Source organism: Camelina sativa, chromosome 11 (assembly GCF_030686135.1).
Source record: "Camelina sativa cultivar CO46 ecotype springtype chromosome 11, ASM3068613v1".
Classification (NCBI taxonomy): Eukaryota; Viridiplantae; Streptophyta; class Magnoliopsida; order Brassicales; family Brassicaceae; genus Camelina; species Camelina sativa.
The window spans coordinates 17299562-17319123 of NC_141890.1; the positions used below are offsets into that span (position 1 = coordinate 17299562).

General features: G+C 39.2%; 2 protein-coding genes across 3 annotated transcripts; one reads left to right on the top strand and one right to left on the bottom strand.

Moving 5' to 3' along the window:
• The first annotated feature begins 3654 nt into the window (after nt 1-3654).
• Nucleotides 3655-15104, top strand: LOC104723636 (histone-lysine N-methyltransferase ATXR3). 2 transcript variants are annotated; one of them, XM_010442025.2, is made up of 20 exons: nt 3655-4043; nt 4234-6751; nt 6916-6972; nt 7387-8508; nt 8720-9090; nt 9170-9703; nt 9782-9882; nt 10284-11331; nt 11424-11495; nt 11618-11728; nt 11829-11929; nt 12390-12489; nt 12621-12716; nt 12939-13106; nt 13191-13316; nt 13462-13515; nt 13646-13893; nt 13982-14090; nt 14174-14476; nt 14567-15104. In XM_010442025.2, exons 2-20 carry the CDS (start codon nt 4390-4392, stop codon nt 14744-14746), a joined length of 7263 nt encoding a protein of 2420 aa, XP_010440327.2. In that variant the 5' UTR covers nt 3655-4043; nt 4234-4389; the 3' UTR covers nt 14747-15104. The 2 variants fall into 2 exon arrangements, with proteins under 2 accessions (XP_010440327.2, XP_087328384.1); XM_087472258.1 differs by having other exon boundaries at nt 3659-3869.
• A 674-nt stretch (nt 15105-15778) lies between these two features.
• LOC104723635 (formin-like protein 3) lies at nt 15779-19365 on the bottom strand. The gene is made up of 6 exons (XM_010442023.3): nt 18922-19365; nt 18227-18785; nt 17681-18152; nt 17395-17594; nt 17072-17307; nt 15779-16987 (listed from the first exon to the last, which is right to left on the bottom strand). Exons 1-6 carry the CDS (start codon nt 19057-19059, stop codon nt 16136-16138), a joined length of 2457 nt encoding a protein of 818 aa, XP_010440325.2. The 5' UTR covers nt 19060-19365; the 3' UTR covers nt 15779-16135.
• Between the last annotated feature and the right edge of the window lie 197 nt (nt 19366-19562).

Sequence of the window (19562 nt, forward strand, 5' to 3'; positions counted from 1 at the left end):
AAATCCTTTTGAAGAGGAGGGGCATGATATGATAATGGAAAGCAATGAGGATAATCAAGTGGAAGTTGAGCTTGTTCCTGAGGATGCTATGCTTGTACCTGTTGGACCAATGACAAGGGCAAGGACCAAACAACTTGTTGGAGCTGTTCATTTGATATTTGAAGATATTTGGAGCAAAGAGAACATGTGAATTTCTATTGGGGATGATATCTATTAAGTCCAGCCCACTTTGAGTATAATACAAGCCCAAGAAAGCCCAAAATAATCACTTTATTTTGTGGTCAAAAGAGGGTGACGAAAATAGAGTTCAACTCCCCTTGTGAAAGACACCTGGGGAAGAGAAACATGCACCAAGGGTTGAATTTTAATTCAGCTTACTATCTTTATTATCTTTTAGTTTCAAGAACAATTAATACTTGGTTTTGTTACCAAGTTTTTTATCCCTATATAAAGACATGTAATCTCATTTCAGAATCATCAATCAATTTCCTTTTCGTTTTTTAGTGTATCTCTTTGTTCTTTGTTTCTTGGTGTGTAATATCCAAGTAACAGCCTCCTCTTGTTGGACTAGTGTGTCATATCTAGCAGCGATTGGAGTTGGGAATATCAGCAGCCTTCCGCAACTGCTGTGCAACCCCTCAATACATCAAATCTCCCTTGTTGCACTTTGAACCTTGGCGAGTTTCTATCTTTTCTAATCCGGCTGAGTGATCCTCGAATTTGGACGTATCATGGACCCCACTAGCCTACCCGCTAGCTTGCCCCCATAGGCCCCAAGATGGCCCTGCAGGGCATCGATCCTAACCCCTCACCGTGGAAAGGAACTCACATCCAAATCCACCAGTAGGTTATTGGTGCGCCAGGTGTTCCTCGAACCATGGTCCCCACCCTTTAACAACCTTCCCACAGGACAAGCTGTCTTGGATGTGAGTTCCTTTCCACGATGAGGGGTTAGGATCGATGCCCTGCAGGGCCAGCTTGGGGCCTATGGGGGCAAGCTAGCGGGTAGTCTAGTGGGGTGTACGGGACGGATTGTTACAATGGCTTTGGTAAAAGCAGTCAAAGAAGGCATATGGCTGAAAGGGTTGACAGAGGAACTGGGATTCAAACAAGATGTGGTCAATATATTTTGTGACTCTCAGAGTGCAATTTGTCTTGCCAAGAACAATGTTCATCATGAGAGGACGAAACATGTAGATGTGAAGATGCATTTCATCAGAGATGTGATTGAGTCTGGAGGATTAGCTGTGCATAAGATTCATAGATCAAAGAATCATGTGGACATGCTTACTAAGGTGATTCTGGTTCAAAAGTTTGAGCAAGCTTTGGCTTTGCTCAAAGTAACCAGGCACTAAGAACCTGGCTACGCTTGGCGGTACAAGGAACAAGCTCAAGAAGGTGTTGTTGTCAAGGTGGAGATTGTTGATCATATATGTGACAGACAACACTTGTGGTTTGAGTTAAACCGGTTTGGTTTTAACTCAAACAGGTACAAAGAGTCGATTGAACATCATTGGTTAAGTGGTTGTTATTTGGTTGTCTCAAGTTGTAACCGGCTCACTCTATCTATATGAGTGATAAGGAGAGTTTGTTATTGTGATAAGCTAGAATCAGAGTTTGATAGGTACAAATGTAGAGATAAGTTCAAATCTAGGGCTAGTCTCTATATAAGGATCCTTTGTACATGATGTAACATAACAAGAAAAATACTAGTGAATTGCTTGTGCCGTCAAGCCGAGACGTAGGTTATTCATTCGATATCTGAACTCTTTAAAGCTCTGTGTCTTTCTCTCTTACTTCTCTGTTTTACTACTCTCTTCTACTTTTCTAAACTATTGTTGTTCTCGGTTGCGTACAACAACACAAGCCTGTGTTGATGGTTTCGAGGGTGAGGTTGTAACATAATACTCATAATTAAAAAATTGACATGTCAAAAAAAAGAATCAGTTGTCGATATGAATCGTGCGACTGTTAAAAGAACACGACCTTTTTGTAAAAAAAAAACTTTCTTTTGTCGAAAAATAATTCAATTTACGATTTATGATAAAATTTAGGTTTGTTCATTTTCAAATTATTTTTAGTTTTCTTTTTCTGTTGTCAAAAAGTAGCCACCAAAAGTGGTAAGGTATCATGCAGATTAATTTCTTTATTTCGGTCATTATTATACTATAAAATTAAAAATACCAATTTAAGAGCATGATTATTGCACGTACTCGACCAAAGGTGTCAAGAAAAATAATTAATAATATTTTAATTAAATTTAATTATTTAATTATTTTTTAATTTATGTAGCCAATCAAATGAAAACATGTGACAGATTCAATATCTTTATATATCTGCCCAGAGACACTTCTTTCTTCTCTTTTCACCTTTTTCTCATTTGTTTTTTTTGTTCTGATCCTTGGTCGAGAATGTAAAATAATCATGCTCTAACCGTAAAAATTATTAGAAACACCTCATCGTTGTTCAAAATCTTCCATGTATCTCTTTATTATTTGTAAGATATTTTTTTTCTCCAGAAAATAGATCCACATCTACATCTGTAACTTTTTCCACAATAATTTTACTCGCGTCAATAATATATATTCTTTTGTAGAGAATTTCAATGAAATTTTTATCCTTATAGTTGTGGACTCGTCAATGACAAGATATATTCATCATTGTTATATCATATAATCAAAAATACCAATTTAAACGTAATTTTTTTCTTGAAGACACCTCTTCATTGTTCCAAACCTTCCACATATCTCTTTTTTCCTCCAACAAATTGATCCACATCGATAGTTTTCCACAATAATTTAATATAGTTATTATTTACATACTACTTAGGAAAAATAAAAAAGTAAGCAGCTTTTAAGCCTTGTTTCTTGCGTGGATAGTACTTAATTTATTTCTAATAGAGAAGTAACATTTGTCAATAAAAGTTGTATCCTTATAGTTGAGGACTAGTGTCAATATACAAACATATAATTCACCTATCTAAATGAACACCATTATGCAAAAAGTGATATACATTCACCATGAAAGTGTAATTCAGTCTTTCCCCCCCAAAAATGTAAGTTTCTTCACACTTTAAAAAAAGTATAAATTAATAATTGACCAATATATATGTAAATAATCAATAAAAAGTGTTACATAGCCAAATTACCTTTTATTTAATAAATTTAAAATATACACATTTACCAATTATAAAATAATACATTAATAAAAACTCTTATTTTTAGTCAACATAAAATTAAATTTATAGTCATATTAATTTATCATCCCAATTTTAAATAATATATAAATTTTATCATATCTCTAAACATAATATATCACATATTGATAGAAAATAAATATAAATTTATTTGAAAATTTTAGATATTCTCGTAAAAAAGTAACATGTTACCGAAAAAACAACGTATCTCATCATATAAATCTATCCAAAACCGCAAAACATGATACAGTTCATGTTTGCTTATTTCAGTACATTTTTGATTTCTTCCCCTCAATTATCATATTGTCTACTTGTTGCCATGTAACTTCATCATACTATTTATCAATTTCATATTTCATATCTCTGTTTTTTTTTTTTGGATTCATATCCCAATTAATTAAGGTGAGAATTTTTTTTTTATAAAGAAAAGTGACATTTTCAGTAAGTAAAAAATAATTATACAAGGAAAAAAAAAAGTAATTAACACACGACGGCTTTCGTCTTTCAGAGAAAAAAAAAACATAAGGGAGAAAGAGAGAGAGAGAGAGAGAGAACACAAACGATACAGAAGAGAAGCGAACGTCGCAATAGAGAGAAACAACAACGCCGCGCACAGAGATTTTTCCCGGCGAAACGAGAGCAATACAGAGAGAGAGAGAGAGAGAGAGATTTAGTGAGAAGCTTTCTCTAGGGTTTTCTTCTCGATTTCTCTTCCTTTGACCTCGATCTAATTCCCTCTTCGTTCCTCGATAAATTATTCGCCTTCTTTCTCTTCGTTCATTCGTATCTCTCTTAGCTCCATTCTAGGGTTCTTGATCCGTTTCTCTTAGGTTTCGTTATCTACCCGGTAAAACTTTTCTAGCTTCAATTCGTTTGTTTTCGCGTCTCCTCCGTCTCTTCTATTTCGTCAATTTGGTCCTTTGTAGGGTTTTGAGATTTCGTCGTTCTTCCTTGCCCCTTTTTGTTTCGTTGGGTTAAAGCTAACCCTACATTTACCTTTTGTTACTGATTGTGTTTTTTTTTTCTGGGTATTTCAGGGTTGGTGAGTTTAGTCCGGCGTGTTGGGAGAAATTGGCGAACTTTAGCGGTGAGGTTCTGAAGCAAAAGCATGAGTATTGATTTCCCCGGGAAAGGGGAGAATTAGTGGGGAAGTGTTTTTGGTTACTGAGAAATTTTGGATTGGTGTTTCCTCCATGAGCGATGGGGGTGTCGCATGCATGCCTCTACTGAATATCATGGAAAAGCTTCCAATTGTGGAGAAGAAGACGACTCTTTGTGGAGGCAATGAAAGCAAGAGTGCTGCTACTTCGGACAATGGTCACACATCTATCTCAACTAAGGTTCCGGAGTCTCAGCCAGCTGATGATAATAAACCTTCAGCGTCTCAGCCAGTTAAGAAGAAGAGAATTGTTAAGGTTATTCGTAAAGTTGTTAAGAGGAGGCTGAAACAGCCGCAGAAACAGCCGCAGAAACAAGGAGAGGTTCTGTCGAAAGAACAGACGACGCAGGTAGTGCAAGTACTCCCTGCGGAGTCACAGTTGCCGCCCAAAGAGCAGGAGGTGAAGAGTGAGTTTAAAGGAGGAACTAGTAGTGGGAATAAAGAAGTTGAAAACGGTGGAGATTCTGGGTTTAAGGATGAAGTGGAAGAGGGTGAATTAGGTACGTTAAAGCCTCCTGGGGATTTGGAGAATGGTGAAATCTCTCCAGTAAGGTCATTGCAGAGGAGTGAGATCGAAAAGGGCGAGATTATTGGGGAGACTTGGAAGAAAGATGAAGCTTCCAAGGGTGAGTTCAGTTATCTAAAATATCATAAAGGGTATGTGGAGAGAAGGGATTTTCCCGCAGATAAGAACTGGAAAGGAGATAAGGAAGAAAGAGACTTCAGATCATGGAGAGTTCCCAGTGATGAAATTGAAAAAGGGGAATTCATCCCAGACAGATGGCAAAAAATGGATAATGTAAAAGATGATCATAGTTACGCCAGATCTCGTAGGAATGGAGTAGACAGAGAGAAAACGTGGAAATATGAATATGATTATGAACGTACCCCGCCCGGTGGAAGGTTTGCAAATGAAGATATCTACCACCGGAGAGACTTCAGAAGTGGGTATGACAGGGCTACAAGAATCAGTTCTAAAATTGTTATAGAGGAAAATTTACACAAGAGTGAATACAACAATCCCAGTAATCTTGTAAAGGAGTACTCTTCTACTGTGAACAGATTGAAGCGACATGGAGCTGAACCAGATAGCGTGGAGCGCAAACACTCCTATGCTGATTATGGGGATTATGGGAGCTCTAAATGTAGAAAACTTTCAGATGATTGTTCACGCTCTCTTCACTCAGACCACTACTCACGGAATTCTGCTGAGAGGCCGTACAGAGATTCATATTCATCAAAAACTTCACCTCTGGATAAGTATCCTAGAAAGCATCAAGACGCACCTTTCCCTGCCAAGGCTTTTTCAGACAGGCATGGACACAGCCCTGCACGATCTGATTGGGACCCACATGACCGGTCTAGGTACTATGAACACCGCGATAGAAGTCCAGTCCATCGGGAGAGATCACCATATGCTCGGGAGAGATCACCATACATCTTTGAAAAGTCTGCACATGCTCGTAAAAGGTCTCCACGTGACCGCCGTCACCATGATTATAGAAGAAGTCCAAGTTATTCTGAGTGGTCACCTCATGATCGCTCAAGGCCCAGTGACCGCAGAGACTGTACTCCTAACTATATGGAAGATACCCAGAGTGACCGTAACAGGCGTAACGGGCAAAGGGAAATAAGCAGGAAAAGTGGAGTCCGGGAGAGGAGGGATTTTCAGACTGGTACGGAGCTTGATAATAAGCACAAATATAAGGATTCTAATGGAAAAGAGTTAAACTCATCAAGCAAAGAATTGCAAGGTAAAAATATTCTCTACAACAATAATCCCGTGGTTGAGAAAAATTCCGTCTGTGATTCATCCAAAATTCCAAGTCCATGTGCAACGGGAAAAGAGCCTGTGCAAGTTGGTGAAGCCTCTACTGTAGAGTTGCCATCAATGGAGGTAGATATGGACATTTGCGACACACCACCCCATGATCCTGTTGCGGCTGATACATCCTCGGGGAAGTGGTTTTATCTTGATTATTATGGCATGGAACATGGGCCTGCTAAGTTATCTGAACTCAAAGCTCTTATGGAGCAAGGCATTCTTTTCTCTGATCATATGGTTAAACATTCAGATAATAATAGGTGGGTCACTATTGAAAATGCAACATCTCCTGTGGTCAACATGAATTTTCTATCAGTCGTGTCAGATGCAGTGACACAGCTCGTCAATCCTCCTGAAGCTCCTGGTAATTTATTAGAAGACATTGCAGATACTACAGAAGCAGTGTGTATTGAGCAAGAAGTTGGAGATTCCTTGCCTGAATCAGTGTCCGTACCAGAAGCTAATGAATTTTTAGTAGAGCATGGTGAAGATTTCCAGATTGATAAGAGGATTGCAAATCTCTTGGAGGGTTATACTATCACTCCTGGCAAAGAACTTGAGACACTTGGAGGTACCGTAATAGATGTACATATATATATGCTTTTGGGCCACAAAATTGATGCTTTTCTTCCCAAAATGCTAGCAGTTATTAAGAGCTTTTTTCTTAATATATTTAGCTGATTTCATCCCGAGGCTTCTATGCCCTAAGACACGCTTATTTTTATCACTTTGCAGAAGCTCTGGAGGTTAAAGTGGAGTTTGAAGAGACCAAAGGATGTGCGACATCTGAAGGTATGTTTGGTTGGCACCACTTGCACTTATGTAGCATGACATCATTTTTATCTATTTGCTTCTATTTCTTTCTGGCAGTTTCCGTTCCCAACTAGCCAACTTCTCCCCCTAGCAGAAAACAGAACAAAACAAACGTTTCTACTTGTTAGATATTTTTATATTTATATATGTAGTAGATCGTCTTGTAGTGTTTGAATTCCTTATGCAAATATGGGCATTTCGCACGAAAAAGTGTCGGGAAGTGTTTGATGTTTGTTAAAGATGTAAATATGTAATAGCTTACTGCCATATGATTGGTTTGTGCATGAGCATAGAGATTCATTTAGACGACATCAACTCTGAATACTCATAGCTTCTTCTAGAGCTGCATTTTTTGCATGAAAATACTGAAAATATATACTCTGGGACTTGCAGGTATCACCTGGCGTCACTATCAAGAGGCAAATAAATGGGATCTGGTGGATGAAGAGTTGTTGGGATGTTCAGAGCCCATGAAAAGGGGGATCGAAGAATATAAGTCAGACGATGTTTATGGTTCTGAGAGTGATGAGATAGGCAGCTGGTTTTCGGGTCGTTGGTCTTGCAAAGGCGGGGACTGGATAAGACAAGATGAAGCTTCTCAAGATAGATATTACAAAAAGAAAATTGTTCTGAATGATGGTTTCCCATTATGCCTGATGCAGAAATCCGGCTATGAGGATCCTCGATGGCATCACAAGGATGACTTGTATTATCCTCTCAGTAGCTCTAGGCTTGAACTTCCCCTGTGGACTTTTTCTGGCGTAGATGAGAGAATTCAGACGAGAGGAGTAAAAGCTAGTTTTCTGTCCGTTGTTAGGCTGAACGCTTTGGTTGTTAATGACCAAGTTCCACCAGTTCCTGATCCCCGAGTAAAAGTTCGTGGTAAGGAGCGGTGCACTTCAAGGCCTGCTCGTCCATCCCCTGCGTCTAGTGATTCCAAGAGGGAATCAGTCGAAAGTCAATCAACAGCTTGCAATGGTCAAGATTCGGAGGGACTTTGGAGAACTGACACATCTGTTAACACTCCTATGGATCGGCTGTGTACGGTCGATGATTTGCAATTGCATATGGGTGATTGGTTTTACACGGATGGGGCTGGGCAAGAACAAGGACCTCTGCCATTTTCGGGGCTCCAGATATTGGTGGATAAAGGTTTCATTAAGAGCCACAGCAGTGTCTTCAGGAAATCTGATAAAATCTGGGTCCCTGTTACTTCTATCACAAAAGCTCCTGAAATCATTGCCAAGCTTCGGGGGAAAACCCCAGCTCTGCCTTCAGATTGTCAAGGCCTAGAGACACAGGGTTTCAAGCGTTCTGAAATGGACACAAGTCTAAACTCGTTCCATGGTATGCACCCTCAGTTTCTTGGTTATTTCCGTGGGAAACTTCATCAATTGGTTATGAAAACATTCAAGAGTCGGGATTTTTCGGCTGCCATAAACGATGTTTTAGACTCTTGGATCCATACAAGACAGCCTAGGAAAGAGAGTGAAAAGTACATATACCAATCTTCAGGTATGCATAACAACCAGATTTTAGACATAATCCCGTTCTTCCTATTAACGAGTACTTTCTTTTGCCCAGTACTTTCTTGGTTTATAACCTTGGGTGGTTGTCTCCTTCTTTTCCTCATTTACTTCTGGTTTTACCTACATTCTATTCTTGCGTTCAAATGTATTTTAACATTTTTCACTCCTCTCTTTTGCTTTTGGTTCTTAAACACCAGAATTTGATTCTTGCTATACGAAAAGAGCTCGCTTGATGGCTGGTGAAAGTGGAGAAAAATTTGAAACGGAAGATACACAAATATTTCAGAAGGATGAGTTGACATTTGAGGATTTATGCGGGGACGTTGCCTTCCATGTTGAAGGAAATAGATCCCCTGGCACTGTGGGGATTTATTGGGGTCTGTTGGATGGCGGTGCATTAGCACGGGTGTTTCATTTGTTGAGATATGATGTAAAATCACTTGCATTTGCGTCCATGACTTGTAGACATTGGAAGGCCACTATTAATTCATACAAAGATATTTCAAGACTAGTTGACTTATCTTCTTTGGGTCCCAAATGCACAGATTCTAGGCTCAGGAGTATCATGGTAAACACTCTAAGCTTTCCGTTTACAGAAATTGAGTTATTCCAGTATTTTGATTGATTAGACATGATATTTCTTGCAGAACACTTACAGTAAGGAGAGGATAGACTCGATAATTCTGGTTGGTTGTACAAACGTGACTGCCAGCATGCTTGAGGAAATTCTTCATTCATTTCCCCGTATATCTTCTGTAGACATCACAGGCTGCCCCCAGTTTGGAGATTTGACAGTGAATTATACAAAAGTAAATTGGCTCAGAGGCGAGGATACTCGATCAGGTGAATTGCATTCCAGGATAAGGAGTCTGAAGCACACGACAGATATTGCGAAATCTAAGGGAATAGGGGGCGATACAGATGATTTTGGTAACCTTAAGGATTACTTTGATCGAGTAGAGAAGCGAGATTCAGCCAATCAGTTATTCCGAAGAAGCTTATACAAACGCTCAAAATTGTATGATGCAAGGAGATCATCAGCGATACTATCCAGGGATGCTCGTATCAGGCGATGGGCAATTAAAAAGTCAGAACATGGGTATAAGCGAGTGGAGGAATTCCTTGCTTCAAGTCTTAGGAGCATCATGAAGCAGAATACTTTTGACTTCTTTGCTTTGAAGGTGCTTTCTGGTACTCGTGTCAGCTATCTATTCTTTATCATCTGTTATAAATAATCCTAATGTATTTTTGGGTATCAGGTTTCTCAAATCGAGGAAAAAATGAAAAATGGTTACTACGTTAGTCATGGATTGAGATCTGTCAAGGAGGATATCAGCCGGATGTGCAGGGAAGCAATTAAGTATGATTTCTTTTCTTTCTTTCTTTTTTTCTGTCTGAGAAGCTTATCGTACTACATGATTATGCCAATAGCACTCAAATCTATTTTCTGCAAATTATGGATAAATTACTTCTTTGCTATTGATCTTCTGCCCAACAAGCAATATGTTGAATGGCTGCTGATGTCCTTTCTGGGGTATGGGTATGATTACTCAAGTCAATGTTCGTTTTCTTGCCATTTGCTCGGTTTTTGGCCCTCCATTTGTTTGGCTGTAGAATTGTTTACTTCTAACTCTTATGCCTTGCCGTTGAATAATTGAATCCTTAGTTGTTAAGTAGGAGGTAATCTATTGTAAAAAATGTAAAAGCTAATTTTCCATTTTCTTTTGCAATTTTGCTTCTGACACTATCTTATGTATCCAGGGGTAGGAATCGTGGGGGCTCGAAAGACATGAACCGAATCATCACACTGTTTATTCAACTTGCCACGCATTTGGAAGAGGTCTCTATGGTTACTTCTTCATATGGAAGAGATGAACTAATGAAGTCATGGCAAGATGGCTCAGGGCTCTCATCAGCCTCTAAGTACAACAAGAAGTTGAGCAAAACAGTAACTGAAAAGAAGTACATGAGCAGGACTGGTGACACATTTGGTGTAAATGGTGCTTCAGAGTATGGAGAATATGCATCTGACCGAGAAATCAAAAGGCGCTTGTCTAAATTAAATCGTAAATCCTTTAGTTCAGGTAGTGAAACATCTTCTGAACTCTCTGACAATGGCAAGAGTGACAATTATAGCTCAGCTTCGGCTTCAGAAAGTGAATCGGACATCCGTTCAGAAGGTCGATCACAGGACTTGCGCGTCGAAAGATACTTCACAGCAGATGAATCCTTTGATTCTGTGACCGAAGAGCGTGAATGGGGTGCACGTATGACCAAAGCTAGTCTTGTACCACCCGTTACTAGGAAATATGAAGTGATTGAAAAGTATGCAATTGTCGCGAATGAGGAAGAAGTGCAACGTAAGATGCGGGTTTCTTTGCCAGAGGATTATGGTGAGAAGCTTAATGCACAAAGAAATGGCATTGAAGAGTTAGATATGGAACTTCCTGAAGTTAAGGAGTATAAACCAAGAAAGAGTCTTGGCGATGAGGTTTTAGAGCAAGAGGTTTATGGAATCGATCCTTATACCCACAACCTCTTACTTGATTCAATGCCCGGAGATTTGGACTGGTCACTGCAGGATAAACATTCATTTGTAGAAGATGTAGTCTTACGTACCCTGAACAGGCAAGTTCGGCTGTTTACTGGATCTGTAAACACCCCTATGGTATTCCCTTTAAGGCCTGTGATTGAAGAGCTCAAAGAGAGTGCTCGTGAAGAGTGTGATATACGAACTCTGAAGATGTGTCAAGGCGTTTTAAAGGAAATAGAAAGTCGTTCTGATGATAAATATGTTTCTTATCGGAAGGTATCGATTTGTTATTCTTTCACAAGTATCCCATCAGTTTATATAAAATTTGTTTGCTAATCTGCTTTGTTGCTACTATTTTGTCCAATTAGGGCCTCGGTGTTGTGTGCAACAAAGAAGGTGGTTTTGGAGAAGAAGATTTTGTTGTTGAATTTCTTGGAGAGGTGGGTCCGTAGCTTTGTAGTTTTATGTTGCTGCAGCAGAAACATTTTCTGAAGTTCATCATTGAAACATTCTTTTAAAGGGATTTCTGAACTTATACGTTGACTTGTTTTGGATATTGTAGGTTTATCCTGTTTGGAAGTGGTTTGAGAAGCAAGATGGGATTCGTTCCTTACAGGAAAACAAAACTGATCCTGCACCAGAGTTCTACAATATATATCTTGAGAGACCAAAGGTATGATGAAACTATGATGTTTGGTATGATGAAACTATGATGTTTGGGCTTGTATTTAATATTTTAGACCATGTTCTTACTTTTTATGTTGCACGGGCAGGGTGACGCCGATGGATATGATTTAGTTGTTGTTGATGCCATGCACAAGGCTAACTATGCAAGTCGAATTTGTCACTCTTGCCGACCGAATTGTGAAGCTAAGTAAGTTTAAATTCTTCCCTCTGCAATCATCCAATTTTTCCAGAATTCTGGACTCAGAGAGCAGAACCAAGTGACAGCTGTTTGGATTAGTTTCATTCAAGATGCATGCTTAAACTAGCCTGCCTAAGTATGATCAGATCAATACACAGATAATAAATGATTATTTAGAAATCTGTCTATTGCGTATGAATGTATCTCCTCTGCACATACGTATCTGGGAAGTATCGTTCGTTTCTTATGCATACATACATTTTTGGAAAAGTGGAGCGGAGAACACTTTGTCTATTGCGTATGAATGTATCTCCTCTGCACATACACGTATCTGGGAAGTATCGTTCGTTTCTTATGCATACATAAATTTTTAGAAAAGTGGAGTGGAGAACTCCCTGATGGTTGTTTATATATTTGATAAATTGTATACAATTCACTCATTTTTCCCTTTCTCATCTGGTGCTTCCAGGGTTACTGCAGTGGATGGACACTACCAGATTGGTATCTATTCTGTACGTTCTATTGAATATGGCGAGGAGATAACTTTCGATTATAATTCTGTAACTGAGGTCTGTTCATCCCTCTCCCTTCTTTTATGCAGCTCGTACTGTAGCAAACTATATTTCGTTGGATTAATCGTATTGTTCCACTCCACTGTCTAAAGAATGATTCTAAAATAAGATTCTTGTGTATGCGACAGAGTAAGGAAGAATATGAAGCGTCTGTTTGCTTGTGTGGTAGCCAAGTATGCCGTGGAAGCTACTTGAATCTCACTGGTGAAGGTGCATTTCAGAAGGTACTTGTGCTGTTAACAAATATATGATTATATTTCTGGTGTCAAAGATACATGAGAGTTAATGATATTGTCTCTGTTTATGGAGTTTAAAAGTACTAGAGGTTTGCTGTATGCGCTCTTTTACTAATAAGCTAAATTGTTCATTTGTACCAAAAATTTTAAAAATCCTTTCTTTTATCCCTTGAATATCAGTTGAATTTTCTGAACGATATTTGTTAACAGGTATTGAAGGATTGGCATGGTCTGTTGGATCGACACAGACTGATGCTGGAAGCTTGTATACTGAATTCAGTTTCAGAAGAAGATTATCTTGAGTTGGGAAGAGCTGGACTGGGAAGTTGTTTGCTGGGTGGGTTACCAGATTGGGTGATTGCATATTCTGCTCGTCTGGTTAGTCTTGAATCATTTTATGTTTGTTTGTCACATCACTACATGGGATTACAACTTCTGACTGAAAGTTTCTTGTGCGTAAAGGTGCGGTTCATCAATTTCGAGAGAACAAAGCTTCCCGAGGAAATTCTTAAGCACAATCTAGAAGAAAAGAGGAAATACTTTTCAGATATACACCTTGATGTTGAGAAAAGTGATGCTGAGGTTCAGGTGAGATTATCACTCATCTTAACCTTTTGCGGGTTCTTTCAGTCGCTCTCATACCTTATGTGCCTAAGAGTTGTGTTAGCTTTGGGGTGTTCTTTGTTTCTCTAACTCTTATATGCTTATTGTATCTGTAACTTTAACGCGACAGGCTGAGGGTGTCTACAATCAGAGGCTCCAAAATTTGGCAGTTACACTTGACAAGGTGAGTGCAATCTCTCATCATGAAATCAAACATAATGTTATCTGCTTTGCTTTGCCTTTACACTTTTTGTGCAAGTGTTTTGATATGTTTTTCCCAAACGAGGGTAGTCTCTAATTAGTATTATACACAGGTAAGATATGTTATGAGACATGTGTTTGGGGATCCCAAGAACGCCCCTCCTCCGCTTGAGAGGCTCGCTCCTGAAGAAACAGTCTCTTTTATTTGGAACGGGGATGGCTCCTTAGTTGATGAGCTTCTTCAGAGCTTGTCACCACACGTGGAAGAAGGCATTCTTAATGAACTCAGATCCAAAATTCATGCCCATGATCCATCTGGATCTGCTGATGTCCTAAAGGAACTTCAGAGATCGTTACTTTGGTGAGTACATCTATCATGTTAGTATTACGTATGCTTGAAACGCTCTTACGTAACAGTGAACTCATATCAAAGATTATTTCCCATGAAGGTTGAGAGATGAGATCCGAGATCTCCCATGTACATACAAGTGTCGGAATGATGCCGCAGCTGATTTAATTCACATATATGCTTATACAAAGTGCTTTTTCAAAGTTCGGGTAAGTCGTTTCGCTTAATTTGAGTAACGAAATAATAAATCTTGTTGAACTTCTTCTAACAGATGGGTCTTGATATGTCGCAGGAATACAAGTCCTTTATCTCTTCTCCTGTACACATAAGTCCGTTAGATTTGGGGGCTAAGTATGCTGACAAGTTAGGTGCAAGTATCAAGGAGTACCGGAAGACTTATGGCGAGAATTATTGTCTTGGGCAGCTAATTTACTGGTACAACCAGACAAATACTGATCCAGATCTTACATTGGTGAGAGCAACCAGAGGTTGCTTGTCTTTACCCGATGTCGCTTCCTTCTATGCAAAGGCCCAGAAACCATCGAAGCATCGTGTTTATGGCCCGAAGATGGTGAAAACTATGATTTCACAGATGGTAATTTCTTTCTTTAACACACTTCTGAAATGTGTTTCATCTGTCTTTTCGCTTTTCATGACACGGTTTTTTTTTTAACTGTGTGTACAGTCTAAGCAACCTCAAAGACCGTGGCCAAAGGATAAAATATGGACGTTCAAAAGCGCCCCAAGAGTATTTGGAAGCCCGATGTTCGATGCTGTCCTTAATAATAACTCATCACTTGATAGAGAACTGTTGCAGTGGCTAAGAAATAGACGGCAGGTCTTCCAAGCGACATGGGATAGTTAGGTAAAAATCTTCTCTTTAATTTAGCAAGTTGCCCTTTTGGGAAAGCGAGCAATCAGGGCAACACATAGTTACTATAAATAGTCTCTTATCCATGACCAAAGCCATTCACTTCAAAGGTCCTCAGCTTTCCCCTCATTCTTGTGTATAGCTTTGCCATATATGTGATTTTGGAAATTGATAATAACTTTGGGTTAGGGCCATCGTTATATTCCTGGTAGATTAGGCTCACATAATTTTCAGAGAGGAGAATCATTTGACTAGGGTCTCTTCTGTTTTTTTCTTTTTTGTTACCTTATATTAATAAATAGTTAATCTATTCGTGTTCCTAAATCTGTTAAAGCTTGACACCAAAAAGAAATGGAAAAAGATAAGTTGAAATATATATTTTGGAAGTTTGTATGCAACTGTTTTGTTTTTGCTGGTGGCAACTGGATTATACTGAAATAGCAAGAAACCGGATCTTACTTGTAAAGCCATCTTTGTGTCATAATGAAATGGTAGGATTGACAGTGGGCATTTGTTAGTAATCTGTATTCCTACCAATTGATGTGTAAAATCATTTGTGTTTTTACAGTTGAAGTGTAAAATCATATGTAAACATCACAGCTAGGTATGCTTGTGTATATGTACCCAAATTAGAATAAACAAGATGTGCAAATTGTTGTTGAGAAGGTAAAGCACTGAAACAGATCAGGTACTTACTGAGATTTCAGAATTTCCCAACTCAAAAAATAGTTGAAATTATATCTAACCAGTTAGTTCTGACTCAAAATGGTTGAAATTTCTAACCAGTTAGGTCATAGTTACCCCGACGTCATAGTCATATTTCAGAATAACCAATACTATCAGCATATTCATTAGCTTGTGAAAATAGAACTTGGCTCGAAGAATCTTCTCAATGATCTCACTCGTATACCTTAGAAGCCTCGACCAAGATGGTGGGATTTTCATAGATTGTCGATACAAAGCAAAGCCGCTGTCTCAGTCACCAAACTTGATAGAAAGTAAGGATAAGCTTTGGCCCATACCATCTCACATAACTTTTCTTCTCATTGAAGTTTTTATATAAGACTGAAAATAAACAGAAAGTTCTTCTCAAACACATTTTTTTCGATCGACATCTAAAAACACGTATCATCTATCTTTTTGGTTCACAAATAGGGAAATAATAATACAAATATACGATGTAAGTAAGATTTTCAAGAAAACATAATTAATATCGAACAACTTTGATCTTCGCAACAGCTACAACAAACTCACTAGTTTTCCACGCCTTTTTGTTAAACATAAAACTTCCGGCTTCCTCCTTTTTTTTCTTTTCTAAGTTTCCGGCGATCAATCTCTTCCCGGCGTGAAGGAAACCTAAACGGCGTTAACGTTATCAAAAGACTAAGGAGATAAACTACCCTCATCATCGTCTGAATCATCCGAACTGTCCATTCTTCGTTCAGCAATAGCCGGAAACAAACGTTTTCGAATGTCCGGAGATGGTTGAGTACTGTCCGAAGTCCCCATTTCATTCTCCTTCTTACCCGACCGGTTCGTAGTCTTTGTAGTTTCTTTAACTTCTCTGCAAACTTTCTCCAACATAATCAAGAAATCGCGCACTATGGCGAACACTCTCAGCCCTTCGTTCTTGGCTGATTTGCCATGGAAATAATCAGCAGAGCTTTTCACCAACGCCATGATCCTCTCTTCTTCTTCTCTCAACCATTTGATATCAGCATCTGCACGTTCGATAAATCCAGCTAATGCTCGTTCGAAATCACTCTCTTCGTCCATAGTTTTCAAGAACTCTCTCGCGTTCGTTAGTGAATCGCTTAGATTTGTTAACGTTGCAGCCAAGCCATCAGCGTCTATGATTGCTGCTTTCTTTACATCTTCAAGCTCTGTTGTTAACCCCGTAACCACTTGAAGACCAGTGCTTCGGTAACGCTCTAACGACTGTGGGCTAGAATCTGATGCTGAATCGTCTGTTTTAACGCTAGAGAAGCTTCGGCTTGATCTCTGGAGGCGGAGTGCACGGACACCTTCAGAACGAATGATCTCAAGAACAACGAAATTTAAGAGTGTGGTTTTGCCATCAGTTCCTTTGACGTCAGAGAGTTTTAAAAGAGTGTCAAGTTTAAAAGCCTGCGCATCACCGCGGAAGGTTCCTACGTTCATACGGTTTCCTGTCTTGAGAACTGCTTCTAGTAGTTTCAAGAATAGTCTGCTGTTTCTGAGTTTCTTGCAAGCCACCTGACGACACAAAGACAGAAACAGAGAAATTAGTAAAGTGAATGGTAGATTCTTGTTTTCAAGTGTCTTTATTAGCTGAGGTACCTCAAGAGTTGCGAGAGATTCTTTGAGGCCAGAGACTTCTTCTTGAAGTGAGATCATGAATAGAAGTGACTCTATACGTTTAAATGCAAAAGGTACATCAACAAGAATTTTCAAGAACCGCTCTGCTGGACCAAGTAGGTGAAGATCTCCTGAGTATAATCTAAGTTTGAGTTCTTCTTCTTGAGTTGGAGCCATCTTCAGCAATGTTTGTAGAAGCTCTACTGGGAGCTCATTACCTTATGACATACCACAAGAAGAAGACACGTTCAGTCCTAAACCAAAGGACCCAAAAGCCACTAAATGGTGAGACGATTATATTATACCTTCTTTGATGGCATCAACAACTTCCTCTGTTGTTACATTCAAAGCTCTAAGAAGAATAGCTAAGTTTTGTGCTTTCCTAGCGTCTATTATCTGTATATATTGGACAGGAGACTCGCTAGCGGAATTACTTCTCTGACCAGTTTTGTTTTTGTTGCCATCGTTGTAACCGAAAAGATTCTCCATCATCTCTTCATTGAACCTGAAATCAGAACGTTAAGTTTAAGCATGCATGCCCCGGGAACAATATTAAAGAAGTAGTACAAGATTCCACAATTCAACTCTTACTGGAATGAACCAGCGCTGATCTCATGCCAAACCATTTTCTGATCAGGAGTAGCCATTTTATCCCAAAAGAACGGCTTTAGTTTTGTCTTTGGAGCTCCATTCTCAGAGTCAACATCAGATCCATCTCCAGAGGAAGTATGTCCTTGACGTTTTGGAGCTGCACCTTTCGGTGGTAGAGGTGGAGGACGAGCAATCTTAGGAGGTGGAGGAGGCTGAGGTTTAGGAGGAGGAGGGGGTGGTGGCTGTGGAGGTGGATCAGGAGCAGGAGTAGGGGCAAGAGGAGGAGCTGATCTTCCAGGTGGAAGCTTCAATGGAGGAAGTCCAGTGGAAGAAGTAACATCAGCTGCTGTTGGAAACTCATTACCATTTCTCTTAAAAGATACTCTAGAAAGAAACGACCTCTTTTTTGAACTAGCAACACCGAACATTCTCGTGCTAGTGCTTGCAATGGTGGGAGAGTTCTCAGTAGATCCTGAAAAGTTGAGTTTACATTTGTCAAATGAGTTTACAAAGACATTATCAACACTGCAAGAAGCATGATCATACCAGTTGATAAACGTAGAAGTGGTCCTTCATCTCTTGGACCATTGGCATTTTTACGATTGCATCTGAAGCAACACAAGAACATCAATGCAACAAGAGCAAACGTTAACAAAGCAGTTGAAGCAACAGCGATGATAAGTTTCATCAAGATATCATCCTTCTTCTCCTTTGGTGGAGGAGGAGGACCCGGAACACTTCGGCTAGGAGCAACACTCGGTTTTTTTTCCTCGCTTGGACCAGGACTCAAATCCTCATCCGGTGTCTCAGCTGATGAATCTGAAGGTTGATTTGGGGTTGGAGCGCTTGCAGGTGCAGCCAGATCATAACTTCTAGGACTCGGTGCAGGACCTGGCCCCAAACGTGGCGCAGGTCCTGGCGCATAAACCGGTCCTGGTACAGGACGGGAAGCTAACTTTGGAGCAGATACACTAAACTTTTGTCTTTTACTGACCAGCTTCCTTCTTGGATAGGTCGTAGATTCGCCTTGAGATTCAAGAAACCAATGCCAATAACATCTCTCATTCTTCGAATTCGGATGTTGAGAAATCCATGTTTGCTCTGCCTATCAGTAATGAGAAATGCGTCAAAACAAAAAGATCGAGAAAAAAAAAAAGCAATTCACTAGATTGTAACCTAAGCAAAAATGTTCATACATGTTCTTGGATATGTAAAAAAACGAACAATGACAATAAATTTACCACATCGATAAAATCTTGATTCACGGAGAGGGAGAATGACAAGAGATTCCCTACACCGTCTCGAGAGATAATCTCCTCGGAAACACAAACGAAAACAACGAGAGAGATCGCCAAAAACGTTGTTCTCAATCTCCCCATTCAACTTGTTCGTATTGCGTTTCTCATCTCACGGAAAACAACAGGATAAAAGCTTACGTTCACGGAGCTTAATGATCTCGCTGTCGTAGTTCGCCGGAAGCAAACCGCCATGCAGAAAAGCTCCGAACCCGTCCGAACGCTTTTCTACGGCGCCGAACAATCGTAACCACAAACGAAAAACTAAAATTTGAAAGAAAAAACGAAAGAGAAAGCTCTGTTTCAAGATTATTTTTTTCTCTTTGAAAGGAAAGCTTTTTTTAGATGATGTGACTTGTTTTGTGAGTTAACAGAAGACAATTTTGTTATGACCTTTCTATATATATATATATATATATGACCTTTAATTAAAAGTTGTAAAATCTTATCTAATGATATGTTTCCAAGATTAAACCATCAGCTTATTTATTTTGTTGGTAAGTAATCAGGTAGTTAAAGTATGTTGACAAGAAAAGATAAGATACAAAATATGTTTTATATGCAACTTTATACAAAAACAACGATGT

Coding starts and splice junctions, on each gene's coding strand:
- LOC104723636 (XM_010442025.2), top strand. CDS start 4,390: ATGAGCGATGGGGGTGTCGCATGCATGCCTCTACTGAATATCATGGAA. Junction 9,883..10,283: donor ATGTGCAGGGAAGCAATTAA/GTATGATTTCTT, acceptor TTATGTATCCAG/GGGTAGGAATCGTGGGGGCT. Junction 13,516..13,645: donor TGGCAGTTACACTTGACAAG/GTGAGTGCAATC, acceptor TATTATACACAG/GTAAGATATGTTATGAGACA.
- LOC104723635 (XM_010442023.3), bottom strand. CDS start 19,059: ATGGGGAGATTGAGAACAACGTTTTTGGCGATCTCTCTCGTTGTTTTC. Junction 18,153..18,226: donor ACTTCTACGTTTATCAACTG/GTATGATCATGC, acceptor TCAACTTTTCAG/GATCTACTGAGAACTCTCCC. Junction 17,308..17,394: donor TGTTGATGCCATCAAAGAAG/GTATAATATAAT, acceptor GTATGTCATAAG/GTAATGAGCTCCCAGTAGAG.